Below are 19,182 nucleotides of genomic sequence, written 5' to 3'. Positions count from 1 at the left end.
CAAAGAGCCCGCTATGACCTCCGTAAGACCATCGGCTCTGCCAAGCGGGAGTTCAGGAACAAGGTGGAGGAGAAGCTCAAGAGCCATGACGTGAGAGGTGTGTGGAAGGGGCTACAGACAATCACGGACTTCAGATGGAGAACCAGCGGTGAAGAGAACTCCTCTACCTCCCTCCCAGGCGAGCTAAATACATTCTTCGCTCGGTTCGACGTGAACGGCAGCCCGCCGAAGGCAGCGCCGCCCGAGGAGACCAGCCTGCTGATCATCTCAGAGGCCGACGTGCGCAGAGCCTTCAAGCGGGTGGACATCCGGAAGGCAGCAGGTCCCGACCACATCCCCGGGCGGCCTCAGAGCATGTGCAGACCAGTTGGCAGGAGTCTTCGCAGACATCTTCAACCTCTCCCTGTCCCAGGCTGTTGTTCCTGAGAGCTTCAAGATGTCCACCATTGTGCCTGTCCCCAAACACCCCAAGGTAACCTGCCTGAATGACTGGAGACCCGTAGCCCTCACCTCGATTGTCAGTAAATGCTTTGAGAGGTTGGTCAAGGACTTCATTTGTTCCATGTTGCCTGCCACGCTGGACCCATGGCAATTTGCATATCGTCAAAACAGATCCACCGACGACGCAATTGCCATGGCACTTCACACCGCCCTTTCCCACCTGGAGGGGAGGAACTGTTGTGTGCGAATGCTGGTTGTGGACTACAGCTCAGCGTTCAACACTATTGTTCCCGCCAAGCTCGACACCAAGCTCAGAGGTCTAGGCCTGCACTCTACCATGTGCAGCTGGATACTGGACTTCCTGTCGGGCCGCCGCCAGGTGGTGAGGATGGGCGGTACCACCTCAGAGCCGCTGACCCTCAACACGGGAGCCCCTCAGGGATGCGTGTTGAGCCCTCTCCTCTACTCCTTGTACACCCACGACTGCACGGCCATGCACAGCTCCAACGTCACCATCAAGTTTGCTGACGACACAACAGTGTTGGGGCTGATCACCGGCGACGACGAGACAGCCTACAGGGAGGAGGTTGGATCACTGGTACAGTGGGGCCAGGAGAACAGCCTCGTCCTCAACGTCAAGAAGACCAAGGAGCTGATCGTGGACTACAGGAAGCGGAGAGGAGAGCACACCCCATCTCCATAGACGGAGTTGCAGTAGAGAGGTCAGCAGCTTCAAGTTCCTCGGCGTGCACATCTCCGAGGACCTCACATGGACCACGCACACCACTCACGTGGTGAAAAGGGCCCAACAACGCCTGTATTTCCTTAGGCGACTGAGGAAATTCAACATGGCCCCGCATCCTCAGAACATTCTACACCAGTACCATCGAGAGTGTTCTGACAGGTTGCATCACCGTCTGGTACGGGAACTGCACCGCCCTGGAGCGTAGGGCACTACAGAGGGTGGTGCGGTCGGCACAGTACATCGTTGGAGGTGAGCTTCCTCCATCCTGGACATATACACCAAGCGGTGCGTGGCCAGGGCCAAACGGATGCTGAAAGACAATAACCACCCGGCCACAAACTGTTCACCCTTCTACCGTCAGGCAGGCGATACCGCAGTATCAAGTGCCGCACAAACAGACTGAGGGACAGCTTCTTCAGTCAGGCCATCAGGCTGCTGAACAAGGACTGAGACCCTCATTAACACTACACACCAGAACATATTCTGTGAATATCTATGGCCATGGTGTATATTTTATTACATTGTTTATATATATATATATTGTATATATATATTGTATGTATATACATATATATATATATATAGTCTCAAAAAAGTGTATATTTTATTACATTGTTTTATATATATATATTGTCATGATGTATATTCTATTACACTGTTTTATATATATATTGTTAATACTTTCTTCTTTTTTGTGTGTGGATATTGTATAGTTTATTCTCATTCTTATTCTTTTTTTAGTCTGCTACTGCTGTCGGGTGTTTTGCACATAAGAATTTCACGAACCGATTATACTTGTATAAAAGGGGATGTGACAATAAAAAAAAACTTGAAACTTGAAACTTGAAACCTGTCCATCCTGGAGAGGGATCCTCCTCTGTTGCTCTCCTGAAGGTTTCTTTCATTTTTTTCCCCGTGAAAGGGTTGTTTGGGAGTTTTTCCTGATCCGATGTGAGGTTTTCGGGCAGGGATGTCTATGTGTACAGATTGTAAAGCACTCCGAGACTAATTTGTGAAATTGGGCTATACAAATAAACTGAATTGAATTGAATTAGAGGAGAGGAGGTAACGGACTCCATAGATCCTTTTCCGGAACTGGGTTTTGTTCTGGATCTGCAGGGGTTTTTTATGATTGTAAAAGATTTTGGAACCTCCAAGTGGCAGCTCCTTAACCTAGTGGTGGTAGAGGCCAAGCTGGCTATCTACAGCAGCGGGAAGAGCAGAGTGAAGGGCAGGACCGAACAGGAAGCACTTCCTGTCTTCAAGTCCATAGTCAAAGTCAGTCTGGATTGACTTTAGGTTTTTTAAGAGCATGAGCAACATGGACGACTTCATTAAAAAATGTTGCTATAATGATGTGAGATGTGGTGTGTCTGGAGATAAAATAATATTCAACGCTCCTTTTGTGTAAATTCGGACACTGTGTTGACATGTTTTGTTCTGATGTGCTGATTGTTGAATAAAGGTTTTGAAAAAATAAAATATAAATCTCTCTCCCTCTCTGTCTCTCTTCCCCGCTCCCCTCCCTCTCTCTCTCTCCCTCTCTCTTTCTCCCTCTCTCTCTGCCTCTCTCTCTGCCCCCCACCCTCCCTCTCTCTCTCTCCCTCGTGCTCTCTCTCTGGAGGAAGGGGGTAGTGGTGAGGCTAAATGTTTGGGGATTTTTCTCAAACTTGTCATGATTTTTTTCTTTCATAGTTCACTGTGTGATAGAGTTGTTATGTTTTTGTCTGGTTGTCAATGTGTTTATTATTTTTTTTGTAGAGAGAAAACCGTGTTTCTTAAGTTTGGGTTCAGCCCGACACGGTTGTCCCGGTAGGGGCGGTTCTCCTGGCTGTGGGAGACCGTGTAGGACACGGTAACCTGTGCCACACCTCCAGGATGAACCGAGGTGTGCTGGTGTTTTTAAAAGAGCTATATTCTATTGCCATTGAACCTCTTCTAAAAAGGTTGAGATCCCGTCAGTCAGGACTCATGTCTCCTGGGCTCCCTCAGCAGCCCTCGCTGGTGGTGTCAGTATTTTCAATTCAATTCAGTTTATTTTGTATAGCCCAAAATTACAAATTACAAATTTGCCTCAGAGTGCTTTACATATATGCTGATGATATTAATGTGGTCGTCAAAGACCAGAGGGATGTCGCTGTTCTAGAGAGCGGTTTAGCTTCGTTTGAGAGGGCATCTTCAGCAAAGGTAAACTGGGGGAAGAGCAAAACTTTGCAGGTTGGGCAGTGGTTAAGCAAAGGAACACCTAAACTACCAGGAATCAGATGGAGAAAAGGGGACTTGAAGGTTTTGAATGTTTTTTGAGGAACATCGGAGTTTCAGAGATAGAACTGGGATTATGGTAACATACTGTCGAAATGGAAATAGCTGCTACCTCAGCTCTCTTACAGGGGCGGGTTCTTATTGTCAATAACTTGGTTGCCTCGACCCTTTGGCACAGACTTCCACCTCCACCACAGGGCCTGATCGAGAGAATCCAGAGCGCAGTTGTGGACTTCTTCTGGTCCGGGCTTCACTGGCTGCGATCTGTGGTGCTGTACCTGCATCTCCAGGAGGGAGGACAGGGCCTGGTGGACATTGCATCGCGCATCAGCCTTCAAACTGCAGACGGCTCAGAGGCTTCTGTACAGCTTCGGCCTGGCATGGACTGATGCACCATTCTACCAGTCCAGTAGACATGGCAGGTTTTTACAGTCCACCGGAGAGCTGTGAGGACACCAGGGATGTGGCTCTTTGAGGGGCCGCTGTTTTGGAGCAGCTACATCTCATCCTAGGTCCTGACATCGGTCAGCCTGAGATCCAGACTGAGAGAGGCCAGCTGTGTGAAGCTGGGTCATCTCATGAAGACCTCCATCCTTCAGCTTGCGGAGCTGTTTAACACCCGGTCCAGCAGGCTGCTGCTCAGGCTGGTGGAGGGAGTCTGTGTTTTCTCTGCCAGAAGCCATCAGAGCAGTTGTTAGGGACCCTACATTATCTGACCAATGGGACGATGATTGTGAGCGTGTCTTTCCACTCCTGGTTGTCTGTCCTGCGGTTGAACAGTGGAAGGCGGACTTCCTGCTGTTTCTAAAGACACCCCAGTTGGGGAACTTTAAGACTTTGGGGAGGAAAGCAGCATACCAGGTCAGTGTGAAGGTCTCTAACTCACGTTCTCGAGCAGGGGATCCTCCCCAGGGGGCTGTTGGTGGACCCTGTACAAGCCCTCTGTAGACAAACGGACAGTAAACCTCCAGTGGAGTATTGCACATGGGGCCAAAGGAGCAAAAAGGTATCTAGTGCACCTGGATCCACCATCTGTTTGTGAAGTGCTGAAGACTGGTGAGACTCTTTAGCCACTTGCAGTCGTGGTTTCAGGGATTAGGAGGACACTTTTCTTTCCGTCTTGTTATTTATGGTCCAAACTACTCTGCTAAAAAAAAAACATGGACACGCACTAATGAATCTCCTTTCAGCACTGGCAAATTTGGAAAACGAGGAAAAACCATGTGAAGGGTAAATGGTCAGAGGACATGAGTTTGATGCTGACGGGGCTCCTGACTGCTCGGCTCAGGGTGGAGTTTGGTTTTTACGGACTCACAAACAACACAGAACTCTTTGTGAACTTTGGGCTCTAAACACAGGCCGTCCTTCAGTCAGAGACGATGCTCTGGTTCTGAACTTATGAGTTGTGTTTTTTCTTTATGATTTATTGGTTTTGTATTGCATGATTTAGTTTTGGTGTATGTCTTTGATAAACACTATAACTGTAAACTGATTTAATTGAAAAATAAAGGGCCTAGCCAATCAATCTCTCTCCCTCCCTCTCTCTTCTCTCCCCTCTCCCTCCCCCTCTCCCGATATTGTCCCCTTCCTCTCCCCCTCTCCTTCTCTCCCCCCCCCCCCTCTCTCGACTCCCCCTCGACCCATCTCTCTCTCCTTTCTCTCCCCATCTCTCCCTCTCCCCTCTTTTTCCACTTTCTCCCCTCCCTCTCTCTTTCCCCCTGTCCCTATATCCCCCCTCTCTGGACCCCTCACTCCATCTCTCTACCTCTCACTCTCCCTCTCTCCCTCTCTCTCCCCCTCCCTCTCCCCTCCCTTTCCCTCTGTGTGCACGTGTTTGTGTTTGAGGCTCCAGACGGCTCCAGCCACTCAGACGCCAGCAGAGGAGCGCGAGCGCGCTTCGCTGTGTAACCATTTAGCTATCTGGACTAAACGCCGCACGCTCTGAGAAGCAGGTTCCTGCGAGACACGGAGAGGACCGGACCAGGTGTTCCGGTTTCAGCTCAGAAGATACAGCTCGTTGGACTTTGTAACAAAGATTACTTTTTTTGGATTAGCAGGAAGTTTACAACGTGAAGTAGCAGCGCGCATTTTTTTCCAGAGGGGACACGAAGCTTCACAGACTGCGGGATGTATCGGTCCTAGGGAGCATGTCGGGGACCAGAGATCTCACTTCAATGCTGACACCCGAACCGGGACTAACTGCTGCTGTTACATTGAGCGGAGAGGAACCTCTTTCTTGTGTGTTATTGCTCATGACAACTTATCAAGTATGCAACAAAGAGTAGGGTGTCGCTTGTCACTATTACAGAACTGCTCAGTGGGACTGCATTTATGGTTTTAGACTGTCATCCTGTTCATCTGCTGTTCCCATTATTGTGTCCAGCAGCTGTGCTGTAGTGTGGGTTATTCACAGGGCTGCTATGCAGACTGACTGGAGCCACGCTCAGACAGCTCCACTGTGACCCACAGGCCTGGACCCTCACAGAAAAAACCCTTTAGAGCTGAGGAGGGAGGACTTGTGCAAAACAGCAGATGTTACACAGCTTTGTGTACTAAAGCGGATTATTCAGGATGCTGCTATGCAGACAGAGTGGAGCCACAGGAACTCTGCTGGGGAAGTTGGAGTAGCTCACACGGCTGTGCAGCTTCTGTCAGCACCGCTGAACAGCTTGTGTTACACTGTTGGCAGCTGAATGGTGGGCAGGAAGGAAGGTTGTTGTTTTCAACTTATATAAGTGTGGGCACATTATGAGTTGGAAACTTTCACAAAGATCAAAAGTTTTGTCTGAAACATAAAGGTCCCATTCACTTGATTACAGTAATGAAACCAATGCTTCCAGCAGGGGAAGGTCTTTAAAGATGACAGTGAAACGTTGTGGAATTGAAACATTTTGTTGGACAGTTTTGAAGGCTTGGCATTCCATACATCTGCATTTAGCATAGTTGAAATTAGATTTACCGTTCAAATTTCACTTGTTAGTTACACTAATTGTGGGAAGATGAAGAACCCTCATCCACTGAGTAACACCTGGAGTAGAACCATGACCAAAGAGCCAGTGCTGATCTCTGTGCCAGACACAAACAAGAAGTTCAAGAGGAAGTCTCGGGAGCCGAAAAGAGTTGAACCTGAGAGGATGACAAACTACCCAGAGAGCGGGTCGGATGTGGCCTCGGAAGATGACACGCAGACAGAGACATGTAATGTCAGCAGGTTGGCTCCTCCACAGAGACAGCTGACGATGTCACAGGAGGGGATGGCCAGTACTACGGGGATTCTATCCGGACTACCAGAAGGCAATGTGGCTCAAGCTCAGAGCGGTGCCATAGACATGAGAATTGGCATTAACGTGCCTGCCATCACTTCCAAACTGTCCCAGTTACCCGCCTCTCCATTCTCAAACTCTGAGATCTCCCACTGGCCCACCGCCATCTCCCAGCCTCTGTCCAACAGACTCAAACTGGGCCTCCGCTCCACTTTCCCTCTGTCGACATCATCCAGCAGCAGCCACAGCCATTCACCCAACCACCAGGCCTTCTCCCTGGAGCCCCAAACCTCAGCCCTGCCGGTCCAGAGAGTCTCCCAGACCTCCCAGTATCACGAGTATATGGAGCCCGAGGACGAGTCACCTCAGGTGAATGTGTGGAGTGTCATGAAAAAAAAAACATGGAGAAATATCGATGTATTGTAATTAGAGGTGAAGTTAATCAAGTAGCCAATTGACAGAAAATGTATCAGCAATATTTTGATAATTGATTAATGGTTTAATAATAATAATACATTTCATTTCTTCGCGCTTTTCAGAATACTCAAAGACGCTTAAATGTATTACATCCCAGTGTGTATATATATATATATATATATATGTGTCAATTTAAAAACATCACCTAAATTGAAAAATAACCAATACATGATTTAGTAATGAAAATAACTGTTAGCTACACATTTGTTATTGCTGTGCAGTTCTAAATTAAATGCATTTTACTTCTTTTTTAGATAATGTATCTCATGTGTGATCATCTGGGATGGCCAATACTCATCAATTATTAATCACAAACTTTCAATTAATTGATGCCAAACGAAAAGCTTTTGAGGTTGAGTTTGTGTAGTAGGGATCTGACTATGCTCAATACTGATGTGCCATTCTGTAATAGAGTATGTATGCTGGCTGTCAGTACAGGCCCAGGAGTACATGTGCTTTCATATGCTGGCTATGTCATTCCAGTGACTTATCCAAACATTTAGCACAGCATTGGGATTAAATAGTCTTTTTACTGCTTCAAGCTGCTTTGTTACCTGCATTTCATTATGAACTCACTGCAAAACATCTGGCTCAACGTCTTCTGAATCCCCAAGAAGTCTTATTTTCTTGAGCTAGAAAAAAAAAAAAAAGAAATCCGCCAACCCAGTGAGGTAACACATCTCTAACAAAACAATACAATGAATTGACAGACATGAATTTGAATCGATGCATTTCAATCATTTGCTGTCGTTAGGTTCACATGATCCTAGGTTAATTATGGTGAGGTGTTCATCAGGGTTTGGTGAGAAGGGTTAACTGCTGCCTTCTAGGTCTGATAGGGGTTTTCCATGGGCCTGGGTCAGCCACGGCATGCCAAGCCAGCAGGTTCACATTAAAAGCTATTCAGTGATGAACTGGTCGGAAGCTTTTATTGTAAATTGATAGTAAATGCAAGTTAACCTTGCTGTCCTGTGGAAAACCCCTATGAGGGACTTGTGGGTTACAAGCTTTGTTCCAGAGGACAGTTCAATAAAATGGTGCTGTTGTTTAGTTCAGTGAACAGAAAAATAAATGTCCTTCTGCTCTCAGGGGTCTCCCAGGAAGCGGGCTGGAGGGAGTACTGATGGACCTGGCCGTTTCCCAGAGGTCAAAGCCATCCAGCAGACCAGGAGGCTTCTGGCCAACGCCCGAGAGAGAACCCGTGTCCACACCATCAGTGCTGCATTTGAGGCCCTGAGGAAGCAGGTTAGACTCACATTCTATACCCATAACACAACACACATGTTTAAGCTCCAACTCAAGCATATTGTTCACACAAACATTGCGCAGAATCACATACATTGTTTTGGCTTTCAGTAAATATGTTTACTGTGACACATGTCAAGAGGTCACATGATACGTGACCTCAAAAATGAAACTCACAATCTAGTGACTGACGGTGACCTTAAAAGTACATTTTAAACAACAACTCTGCCGGTGTTCTGTATTAACATCAAAGCAGAATGTCTTGAGATCGCGAAAAAAGCACTGAAACCCTGCTTCCATTTCCAACATCCTGTCTTTGTGAAGCAGGTTGTTTTCTGCATTGACAGCGACCAAAACTAAGTTATGGAGTAGACTAAAGATTTGAAGTGTGTTCTTCACCTCCATTAAAGAGCAAAGTCAATGCACAGACGCGAATGGATGCGAATAAAGCAAATTATCGGCAGCATAGCATGAAGTATGAAGCAAAAAATGTCATTGGTGAATCAAACTGGCTCCTGCTACTCAAGTAGCGCTGGAAGCGGCAGTTACCTAGACGTGTGTACGAGTGATGTTATGAACCCAGACACGAGGGCGTCTGATTTTCTGACGTTTGTGGGATGTCCACAACAATTATAAAGCGGAAATAGTAGTTATTTCTTCCATAGTGGAAACAATATATACTTGTAGGGCTGCAACAACGAATCGATAAAATCAATTCTTAAAATAGTTGACACGAATCGTTAATGAAATTCCTTTCCGATTAGTTGTGTCGCGCGATTCTTCTGTCAACTCAATAAGTCGAGGAGATGTTTGAGTATTAAAAAAGTTGAGTTGAGCAGAGAGCAGAGGTAGTGGAAAGACCATAATGCTGCGTTGCGAAAGCCAATCAGCGTTGAGATGCTCCGCCGTTGGTGAATCTAACTGGCTGCTGCTGCTCGAGTAGCGCTGGAAGTTATTCAGACGTAGTCGGTGTGAAAGTCACCGAGCTTTGTGAGCCTACAGGTGATGTCACGAACCCCAACATGAGGGCGTTTAAAATTCAACCACAAATATTTGGGCGAGTAAACTCACACGAGTAAAGTGTTGTCATTTCTGTTTTTGAATAAAGGGTTGAAAATTAATCAACAGATTAATCCATTATTAAAATAATCGTTAGTTGCAGCCCTATATACTTGTTCTAAAGTACTGTTATCTATATGCTGTTTACCATATTTATCTATTATTGCATGTTTATTGTTTTTATTTCGTCTTTATTTATATAATTGTATTGTTTTATTCTATGTTATGGACCTTTCACCGAGTCAAATTCCTTGTATATGTAACGTACTTGGCCAATACATTATTCTGATTCTGAAATCTGTTCAAAGATCTCTGTCGCAGAAATGTTGGCTTTGTGCGTTTCTGCAAACTACGTGGTGCGTTGAACGTGGACGTTTCATGAATATAGTTCGTATCAGTCCGTATCATGCTTGCAGGAACGCTCTATGCCACATGATTTACGTTGTGAAAAAATCGGTGAGCCATAGGCAACAAAACTACTTAGTAAGAACAAATGTTACACAACAAGCAGAAAGTGACCCAGTCTCCTGGGTGGAAGTCCTCTCTTATTTTCAACTCGCCCTGAGAGGATTTTCTTGCTTGTTTTGCTCGTTTTCATTCCACGTAACTTTCAATCGTGATATTATACCATGTAACTTTTAATAACAGGCACTTCATATACTACGTCACCTGCTCACTGCTTAGTCCCTTTGTCAAAATCCACGTCCAACATATCTTTGGTTTGCCGAAACGTACAACAATTCTAATGCCAACTCCCTCTATTTCCTCCTCTCTCCAGGTGCCATGTTACTCTTATGGACAGAAGCTATCCAAGCTGGCAATATTGCGTATAGCCTGCAACTACATCCTGTCTCTGGCTCAGTTGGCAGAGCTGGACTACAGTCCCGACCACAGCACTCTGAACTTTTCTCAGTGTGTGGAGCAGTGCACCAGGACCCTGCAGGCTGAGGGCAGGAGCAAGAAGAGGAAGGTGAGACTGCACTCCTTCTCTAACTTAACGGGCCTTGTTTCCCTTTGACAAGTGATCTTAGAAATGAAGCAAAGCAATGTTTTTTATACCTGGAATTGTTCATGAAATGAAAATGAAGCTCAATGTTGAGTCCAACTTCTACAGCTTTCAGCTTACTGGTGTTTTTAATTGATATAAGTGGGTGGAAGTTAAAGAAAATGAAGGTTTTAGGGCCAAAAAAGGGAGATTGTTTTTATTAATTTTCAATTAAATTCAGTATATTTTATAGAGCCCAATATCATAAATTTGCCTCAGAGGGAATTATAATCTGTACACATGCCACATCCCTGTCACATCGGATCAGGAAATACCTGGAAAAACCTTTCACGGGGGAAAAAGGAAGAAACCTTCAGGAGAGCAACAGAGGAGGATCCCTCTCTGGATGAACGGAAGCAATAGATGTCATGTGTAGAGATGAACATCGTTACAGAGTTAGAACACATTCAATGAATATGACAGAAATGTATAAATAGTCGTAGGCATGGCCAAGATACAGACCTCCGCAATCCATGAAACAGAAGGAGGTAGAGACAGGGGGGGGGGGAGCCGGCCCACCAGGCAGGAGGCATCAGACACAGCCGGGTCCAACAATGAGACGTGAGGTCACAAAGACGCCGGGGAGGAAGCAGAGTTAGTAATGTAAAAATGGAGAGATGTAAATGTGTCCATAAGCAGAGAAAGAAGAGGAGATAGAAGTTTGGTGTATCATAAAACATCCCCCAGTAGCCTCTAAGCCTATAGCAGCATATCAAGGGGCTGGACCAGGGCAAACCTGATTCAGCCCTAACTATCAGCTCTGTCAAAGAGGAAAGTCTTCAGTCTACTCTTAAATGAGGTGACTGTGTCTGCCTCCTGGACTGATGGTGGAAGCTGGTTCCATGAAAGAGGAGCTTGATAACTGAAGGCTCTGGCTCCCATCCTACTTTTTAAGACTCTAGGAACCACAAGTAGCCCCGCATTTAATGAGTGCAGCACTCTAGAGGGGTAATATGGTACAACACGATCCTTAAGATGTGATAAAGCATCACCAATCAAGGCTTTCTTGGTGAGGAGAAAAATTGTGATTCTTGATTTTACGGGGAGCAGCTAATACAGGAGTAATGTGATCTCTTTTCTGAGTTGTTGTAAGTACACAAGCTAGAGCATTTTTTGATCAACTGGAGAAGACTTACAAAAATTATTAGAGCAGCCTGATCATAAGGAATTTCAGTTATCTATGCTAGAAGTAACAAATGTGTGAACCAGTTTTTCTGCATCTTTTTGAGATAAAATTTAATTTAATTCAATTAAGTTTATTTTATATAGCCCAAAATCACAAATTACAAACTTGCCTCAAAGGGCTTTACAATCTGTACACATACGATATTCCTGTCCCAGGACCTTACATCGGATCAAGAAAAACTCCCAAGAAATAGAAAAAACCCTTTCACAGGGAAAAAAGTGAAGAAACCTTCAGGAGAGGATCCCTCTCCCCGGATGGACAGAAGCAATAGATGTCATGAATACAGAAGGAATCATTACAGAGTTACAACACATTCAATGATGTGCCTTATTTTTTTAATGTTACGTAGATGAAAAATGCAGTCCTTGAGATTTGCTTTACGCGGGAGTTAAAGGACAAGTCCTGATCAAAGATAACACCGAGATTTTTTACAGTGGTGTTGGATGCTAGAGCAATGCCATCTACAGAAACCACATCACCAGATAATTGATTTCTGAGGTGTTTAGGGCCGAGTAAAATTACTTCGGTTTTGTCTGAGTTTAACATTAGGAAGTTGCAGTTGCAGTTTTTATGTCTTTAAGACATGCTTGAAGTTTAGCAAGCTGGTTGGTCTCCTCTGGTTTGATCGATAGTTATAATTGAGTATCATCTGCAAAACAATGAAAGTTTATGGAGTGTTTCCTGATTATATTGCCCAAAGGAAGCAGATATAAGGTGAATAAAATTGGTCCAAGCACAGTTTCCTTGTGGAACTCCGTGATTAACATTGGTGGTCATCAACGCTTCATCGTTTACAAATACAAATTTAGATCGATCTGTGCTGTGGTGTTTTCTAAATCCTGACTGAAACTCCTCAAGTAAACTATTATGATGTAGAAAGTCATGCAAATGATTTGCGACTACTTTCTCAAGGATCTTAGAGAGGAAGTCGAGGTTAGAGATCGGTCTGTAGTTAGCCAACACCTCTGGATCCAGAGTGGGCTTCTTCAGGAGAGGTTTAATTACAGCTACTTTAAAGGAATGTGGTACTTGGCCTGTTATCAAATGAATAATATCTAATAGAGAGCTGCCAATTAAAGGCAATACGTCTTAAAACAGTCTTGTCGGGATGGAGTCCAAGAGACAGGTAGATGTGTTAGAAGTAGAAACCCTTGAAGACAATTAGTCAAGGTTGATGGGAGAAAAGCCATCCAAATATACACCAGGGCATACAGTGGTTTCCACTTGAGGATAGATTGGCACTGGTTGAGGGCTACAGATCATTAATCTTGCCTCTAATAGTTTATACTTTCATTGAAGAAGTTCATAAAGTCATTACTACTGAGGTCTATAGGAATACTCGGCTCCACAGAGCTGTGACTCTCTGTCAGCCTGGCTATAGTGCTTAAGATAAACCTGGGGTTGTTCTTATTTTTCTCTATTACTGATGAGTAATAGGCTGCTCTGGCATCACGGAGGGCTTATATTTTATATTTAAAGACTATCTCGCCAAACTAAGCGGGATTCTTCCAGATTAGTTGAACGCCATATGCTTTCAAGCTTTCGTGACGTTTGCTTTAGTTTGCGGGTCTGAGGGTTATACCAGGGAGCAAACCTCCTCTGCCTCACTGTCTTCTTCTTCAGAGGGGCTATCGAGTCCAGTGTCATTCTCACTGAGCCTGTAGCACTATTGAGAACATGATCAATCTGGGAGGGACTAAAGTTAGACCAGGAGTCCTCTGTTATATTGAGACGTGGTATCGAATCAAATGCAGAAGGAATCGCTTCTTTAAATTTAGCTACAGCACTGTCAGTTAGACATCTGGTGTAGAAACTTTGGACTAACGGTGTACACTCCGGTAGTATAAACTCAAACTTCATGAGATAATGATCCGACAGAAGAGGATTCTGTGGGAAGACCTTCAATGTCAATGCCACATAGAAGAACAAGATCAAGCGTGTGGCCAAAGCAGTGAGTGGGTTTCTGTACTCTCTGACAGAAGCCAATCGAGTCCAACAATGAGATAAATGCAGAACTAAGGCAATCATTGTCAATATCCACATGAATATTTAAAACTCCTAAAAGAATAACCTTTTCAGTTTTAAGGACTAAACTTGATAGAAACTCTGAAAATGCATATAGAAATTCTGAATATGGACCTGGTGGCCAGTACAGTCTCACAAATAGAATTGGCTGTAATGTTTTCCAGGTTGGATGTGAAAGACTAAGAACAAGTCCATCAAATAAGTTGTAGTTTAATTTAAGTTTAGGATTTATTAATAGGCTTGAGTCAAAGATGGCTGTAGGACTGGCGATTGAACTCCTAACCTAGTGGTTAAAAGAACCCGCTCTAGCCATTGTGGAGTTGCTGCATCTCTTCTTAACTTGTGTAGCTCATATAGAGGCATCAGAATTTAAATGAGACTGTTTTTTAACCGATTAAAATGTTCCTTGTAGGCCTAACTCTAAATAAAACACACCGTTTTTGGCCCCTCTCTCGGGCTTCAGGTTGATGTAGTATCGCCTGCAAAACAGCTCCTTTGCGCTCTAGAAGTGAGTTTGTGCATAACGCAGTAATGTCAGCGTTTTATCACAGTCCCACTGAGGCACACAGCAGCTCCACAACACAAGAGCCACAGACTGTGACCAACAACCCACATTGGCTTCCCTGCTAATTCTTATTCTTAGCTCACTTAAAAACATGAACACTGTTCTCCACCCTGGCCTTTTGAATGACCCCCCAGACGAACATGAACACTACCTGTTCTCCAGCGTAGCCTGTTGGAGGTGCCCCCAGACGAACGTTCAATGGGGAGCAGTGCACTACTCGTGTCAGTTAGCAGGCTAGCTGCATGTAAACTTGGGGGCAGTTAGATGTGTTCCTACTCTTCTGTGCCATTAACAAGTAGCCTAGTGCACAAGTCTGTTCACTTCCCACTGTGTAACACCGACACTCCGCAGCCTACAGTAGCGGAATGCATTCACTTCAGAACAAATATATTTGCCTTGTTTTTCTGGAAAGAAAAGCCTTCCCAAAAATACCTTTTTTCTTCCTTTTACTACAAAACTATGAACACAACATGTAAAAAACACATTGACATTAGCCTTGACTACAAAAAGGGATGGTTGAATGTGATTTCAACACATGGTTATTGAATGAATATATTTCAAAGTGAGCAAGCTTGGATTGAAGATTTTTCTTTCTGAGACAGTCAAAGCGCTTTCACATACAGCTTCACACTATTGCAGTCATGTAGCTCTCTTAAATGTTAACTAGCTGAGGACTTTTCCTTGCTTGCTGGCTGTTTCTCTTAGTGTGCGTGTGCATGTGCATGTGTGTGTGTGTGTGTGTGTGTGTTCTCTCAAAGTTCCAGACACCAGATGTTTAGAGTGGAAGGGAAGTGGAGCTGGCGCCATGAAGGGCAGAGGGCAGCAAGAAGGCACGCGAACTGAAACCACACAAATGTGCACAGACACACACACACAAACACACGCACACACACACACACACACACACACACACACTTGGCACATTCCCCAGCAGTCTCTCCAACACATTCCCCCACTCTGCCTCTCCAGGCCATCTGCTCCAACATACTTTGAAACAAGGAGGGGAAAAAACAGTCATCATCAGCCTGTCAGACATCAGCAGCTGGTGGAAAGACAAAGCGGGGTGGGGAGGGGCTAGTGTGTGCATGCATGTATGTGTGTGTGTTTGATGGGGTTGGAGGGGGGTGCACCATTTTTTTCATTTTCCTCAGAGCCACTGAGTCTGTGTGCACAGTTAGCAGAAAAAGAAAAATGAGGTCCCAAATATCTCAACTGGAACTCATTTCAGTACCAAGCGTTTCTCCTACTCACATTGTAGTTGGAGTGAAGAATGGAGTATATATTGTACTTAATTAAAAGGAAATGTCACAGTAAATATATTGTTGTATATGTTTTCGCTCTACTCATAATTTCATAGATTATTTTTGATGCATTTTTCTGCTCAAAATTAGTTTAAAATGAAATGTGTCTGCTTGGGCAGTCCAACTGCTGTGATCTAGTCAGAGTGTAGAAAGATATTCAGAATAACAGTAATGTTAGCCCTGATGAACAGCATGGCTACAGCTATGTAGTGACACTCCTCTTGTCTCACAAACATTTAATTCAGTTTCTATTGTACAGCCCAAAATCACAAATTACAAGTGTGCCTCAGAGGGCTTTACAATCTGTACACATACGCAATCCCTGTTCCAGGACCTCACATCGGACTTTCACGGGTAAAAAGGGGAAGAAACCTTCAGGAGAGCAACAGTGGAGGATCCCCGGATACAGAGAAGCAATAGATGTCATGTGTACAGAAAGAACAGTGTTACAAAGTTACAACACATTCAATGAATATGTCAGAAATTATGAACAATCCATGAAACAGAAGGAGCAAGAGAGTAGAGGAGGGGCCTCAGCAGGGCCATGGCAGGGGTTAGGGCCACAGAGGCGCGAGGCACAAAGAAGGAGGCAGGGCCAAGGTGCAGGATGCAGGAAGCAGGAGGCAGGAGGCAGGAGCCAGGGAAGAAGTAGAGTTAGAAATGTGCAATGACGAGACGTAAAGGAGAGAGAGAGAGAGAGGAGATAGGTACTCAGTGCATCCTAAACGTCCCCCAGCAGCCTATAGCAGCATATCAAGGGGCTGGACCAGGTGAACCTGATTCAGCCCTAACTATAAGCTCTGTCAAAGAGGAAAGTCTTAAGTCTACTCTTAAATGAGGTGACTGTGTCTGCCTCCCGGACTGAAGGTGGAAGCTGGTTCCATAAAAGAGGAGCTTGATAACTAAAGGCTCTGGCTCCCATTCTACTTTTTAAGACTCTAGGAACTACAAGTAGCCCCGCATTTAGTGAGTGTAGCTCTCTAGTGGGGCAATATGGTACTACAAGCTCCTTAAGATATGATGGAGTATCACCAATCAAGGCTTTGTAGGTTAAGAGAAGAATTTTAAATGTGATTCTTGATTTTACGGGGAGCCAGTGCAGAGCAGCTAATACAGGAGTGATGTGATCTCTTTTCTTAGTTTTTGTGAGAACACGAGCTGCAGCATTCTGAATCAATTGGAAGGGACTTAAGAAACTTCTTCGACCAGCCTGATCTGGGCTTTTTAGTTACAGTTGACTTTTTGTTCTCACTGAATGCTTCAGTGTGAATTTTATGATTTTCTCATGCTGAATTCAAACCTAATGCAAAGCGTACTTTCGTTGTGATCAAATTGCCATAAAAGGGTTGCAGAAATAACAACATAATTATGCCAATTTGTAAAAAAGTCTGAATTGATATTTTGTAAGTTCTCTCCGCAAAACGACAGGCCAATCACATTTTAAAAGCTTGTCTTCTCAATGGAGCTTTGATCGATCTGGACTAAGCTTTGCTAACATTGTAGCATCTCCATCAACACTCAAAATAGCATTGTCTAGGCGTAAATACGTGAGCTTTGTAATTGTTTGTACCGTAAGGATTATACACATACATTCATGTCTTCAGCTCTCTCCAGATCCAGAGCCCAGACATGAACCCTATCGAACATGATTGAACTGAAGTCCTGGCTCGGCCACTCAAGGACATTCACAGAGTTCAGAGTCACTATTGTCTTGTTGTCTTGGCTCTGTGCTTAGGGGTCATTGTCCGGTTGAAAGGTCAACCTTCGGCCCAGTCTGAGTCTTGTCTGGACCAGGATGTCATGAATATGTCTGTACTTTACCCTGGTCAGTCCCAGAGTCCATTTCAATTTCACTGAAAATATATCTTTTGTAAGTGGGATTTATATTGTGCATACTGTATGACGTTATACTACCAATAATCACTGGGAATCCCCTCAAAATGTCACAGATAGACATTCGCGGAGCCGTCACAGCTGAGATCAAAGTATTGATGGACTCATTCCTCTGTGTGTTCCAGGAGTGAGGCTGATGGCGCTGGACCGGTCCAACAGGTTAGCCGCTGAAAGAGCGACGAGGACGCAGAATACTGGGAGGACAAATGACGAGATGATGATCACACGAAAGCTGAGGAAGTGGATACATGAAGGAGTGACAAGAAATAACCTTTTTTTTCACCAATTATTAGCAACGAGCATCAATACTTGACTCTGAGCTGGAGTTGTGGAGTTCTGTACATAAAGGCCAACAAACACTAACTGACTAAAAGACAGATGCGCATGGACTTCAAGGATCAAGCCGCAGAATCCCTCAGCAATAACCTCCACTGACTCAACTCTGCATACAGACAATGTTATTACATGAGTTTACTCCAATTCTGCCTTGGAGTCACTGACAAGGCAACAGTGACTGTATGTATGTAAGAATGTATTTCCTGCTAATACTCGCTATTTGAACAGTCGCTGCAGTTCAAGCAGCTGATTCATGAAATCGCTTTAATAGTAAATGTTTTATAGTTTATAATCTTATATTTCAAAAAATGCCAATTATGTTTATTCAATACAAATAAACAATGTTAACATTAACCATTGTGATTCTTCACAAATACAGCAATACAATGGAACTACTATTTATTATATTTCTCTCGAACAGAACAGTGTGTATGACTTAGATGATTTAGAATGTATATATATATATATATATATATATATATATATATATATATATATTCACAACCATGTTTTTATTCAAATATCACCTGAAACTTAGGGTTTTATTACCATACTGTAGAATGAAACCTTCATATCAGCATAGGGAGCGAGTCCACTCCAGTGGTTCGCCATGTTTCTACAGTAGCCCAGAAGGACAAACCAAACACTCGTTCTAGAGAAAGCCTTTCACTTTTGTTTGTTTCCTGAAGGCCACAGTAGTTCTTCGTCTTGCTTAGAAAAGGAGAGAAGGTAGGATGTTCAATTGGTTGCACAGCTTCACCACTAGGTGCCACTACATCTTACACACTGTTCCTTTAAAGGCTACAATAAACTTGTGATAACACAAAGGGCCACGACAGTGTGAGACTTGTGAAAAAAAAGAATGTGCGAAATCTCGAGCTGCAGATTGTGAGATATCCTGATTTTTATTCCATAACAAGTCAAACTCCAAAAACACTGGAACCATTGGATGTCCAATAAGACTTAATGCCATATTTCATTAGAACCTTCCTGCCTGATAATTATGAAGCATTGACTATCAACTTTGGCATTGAAAATGTGAAACAAGCTGAAAAAAAGAAACATTGGCAAAGAAACACAAATAAAAACAATAATATGGGCATTATAAATTGTTTCATTCGATGACATCTTTCCCCCGCTGATCTGTAATGTATTTTAAACTATAATCTGCATACTGAGGAGATAACAGCACTCTTCACCACTGGCTTCCTCCCTGGATAATTACCCAACTCTTTCAAACACCACAACCCCCTCACAGCTGTGATCCTCTGATCATCACGCTCTTTTGATCAGACTTGACCAAGCTCCTCCAGAGTTACACAAGACAAGATTCAGTGGG

The 19,182-nt window shown here is 44.1% G+C and overlaps 1 protein-coding gene across 1 annotated transcript; it reads left to right on the top strand.

The window, feature by feature from the left end:
* Positions 1-5,251: 5,251 nt before the first annotated feature.
* atoh8 (atonal bHLH transcription factor 8) lies at positions 5,252-18,197 on the top strand. Its single transcript, XM_056439067.1, has 4 exons — positions 5,252-7,080; positions 8,278-8,433; positions 10,271-10,462; positions 17,633-18,197. Exons 1-4 carry the CDS (start codon positions 6,448-6,450, stop codon positions 17,636-17,638), a joined length of 987 nt encoding a protein of 328 aa, XP_056295042.1. The 5' UTR covers positions 5,252-6,447; the 3' UTR covers positions 17,639-18,197.
* Positions 18,198-19,182: the final 985 nt, after the last annotated feature.

The sequence above is a fragment of the Pseudoliparis swirei genome, chromosome 19 (assembly GCF_029220125.1).
Source record: "Pseudoliparis swirei isolate HS2019 ecotype Mariana Trench chromosome 19, NWPU_hadal_v1, whole genome shotgun sequence".
Taxonomy (NCBI): Eukaryota; Metazoa; Chordata; class Actinopteri; order Perciformes; family Liparidae; genus Pseudoliparis; species Pseudoliparis swirei.
The sequence above is the reverse complement of the archived record's forward strand: the minus strand, read 5'-3'. Positions and strand labels throughout refer to the sequence as shown.

Bases quoted from the DNA above. Each gene is read 5' to 3' on its own strand.
- atoh8 (XM_056439067.1), top strand. From the start codon at position 6,448: ATGAAGAACCCTCATCCACTGAGTAACACCTGGAGTAGAACCATGACC. The intron at 7,081-8,277 runs GTGAATGTGTGG...TTCTGCTCTCAG, and splicing joins CCGAGGACGAGTCACCTCAG to GGGTCTCCCAGGAAGCGGGC. The intron at 8,434-10,270 runs GTTAGACTCACA...TCCTCTCTCCAG, and splicing joins TTGAGGCCCTGAGGAAGCAG to GTGCCATGTTACTCTTATGG.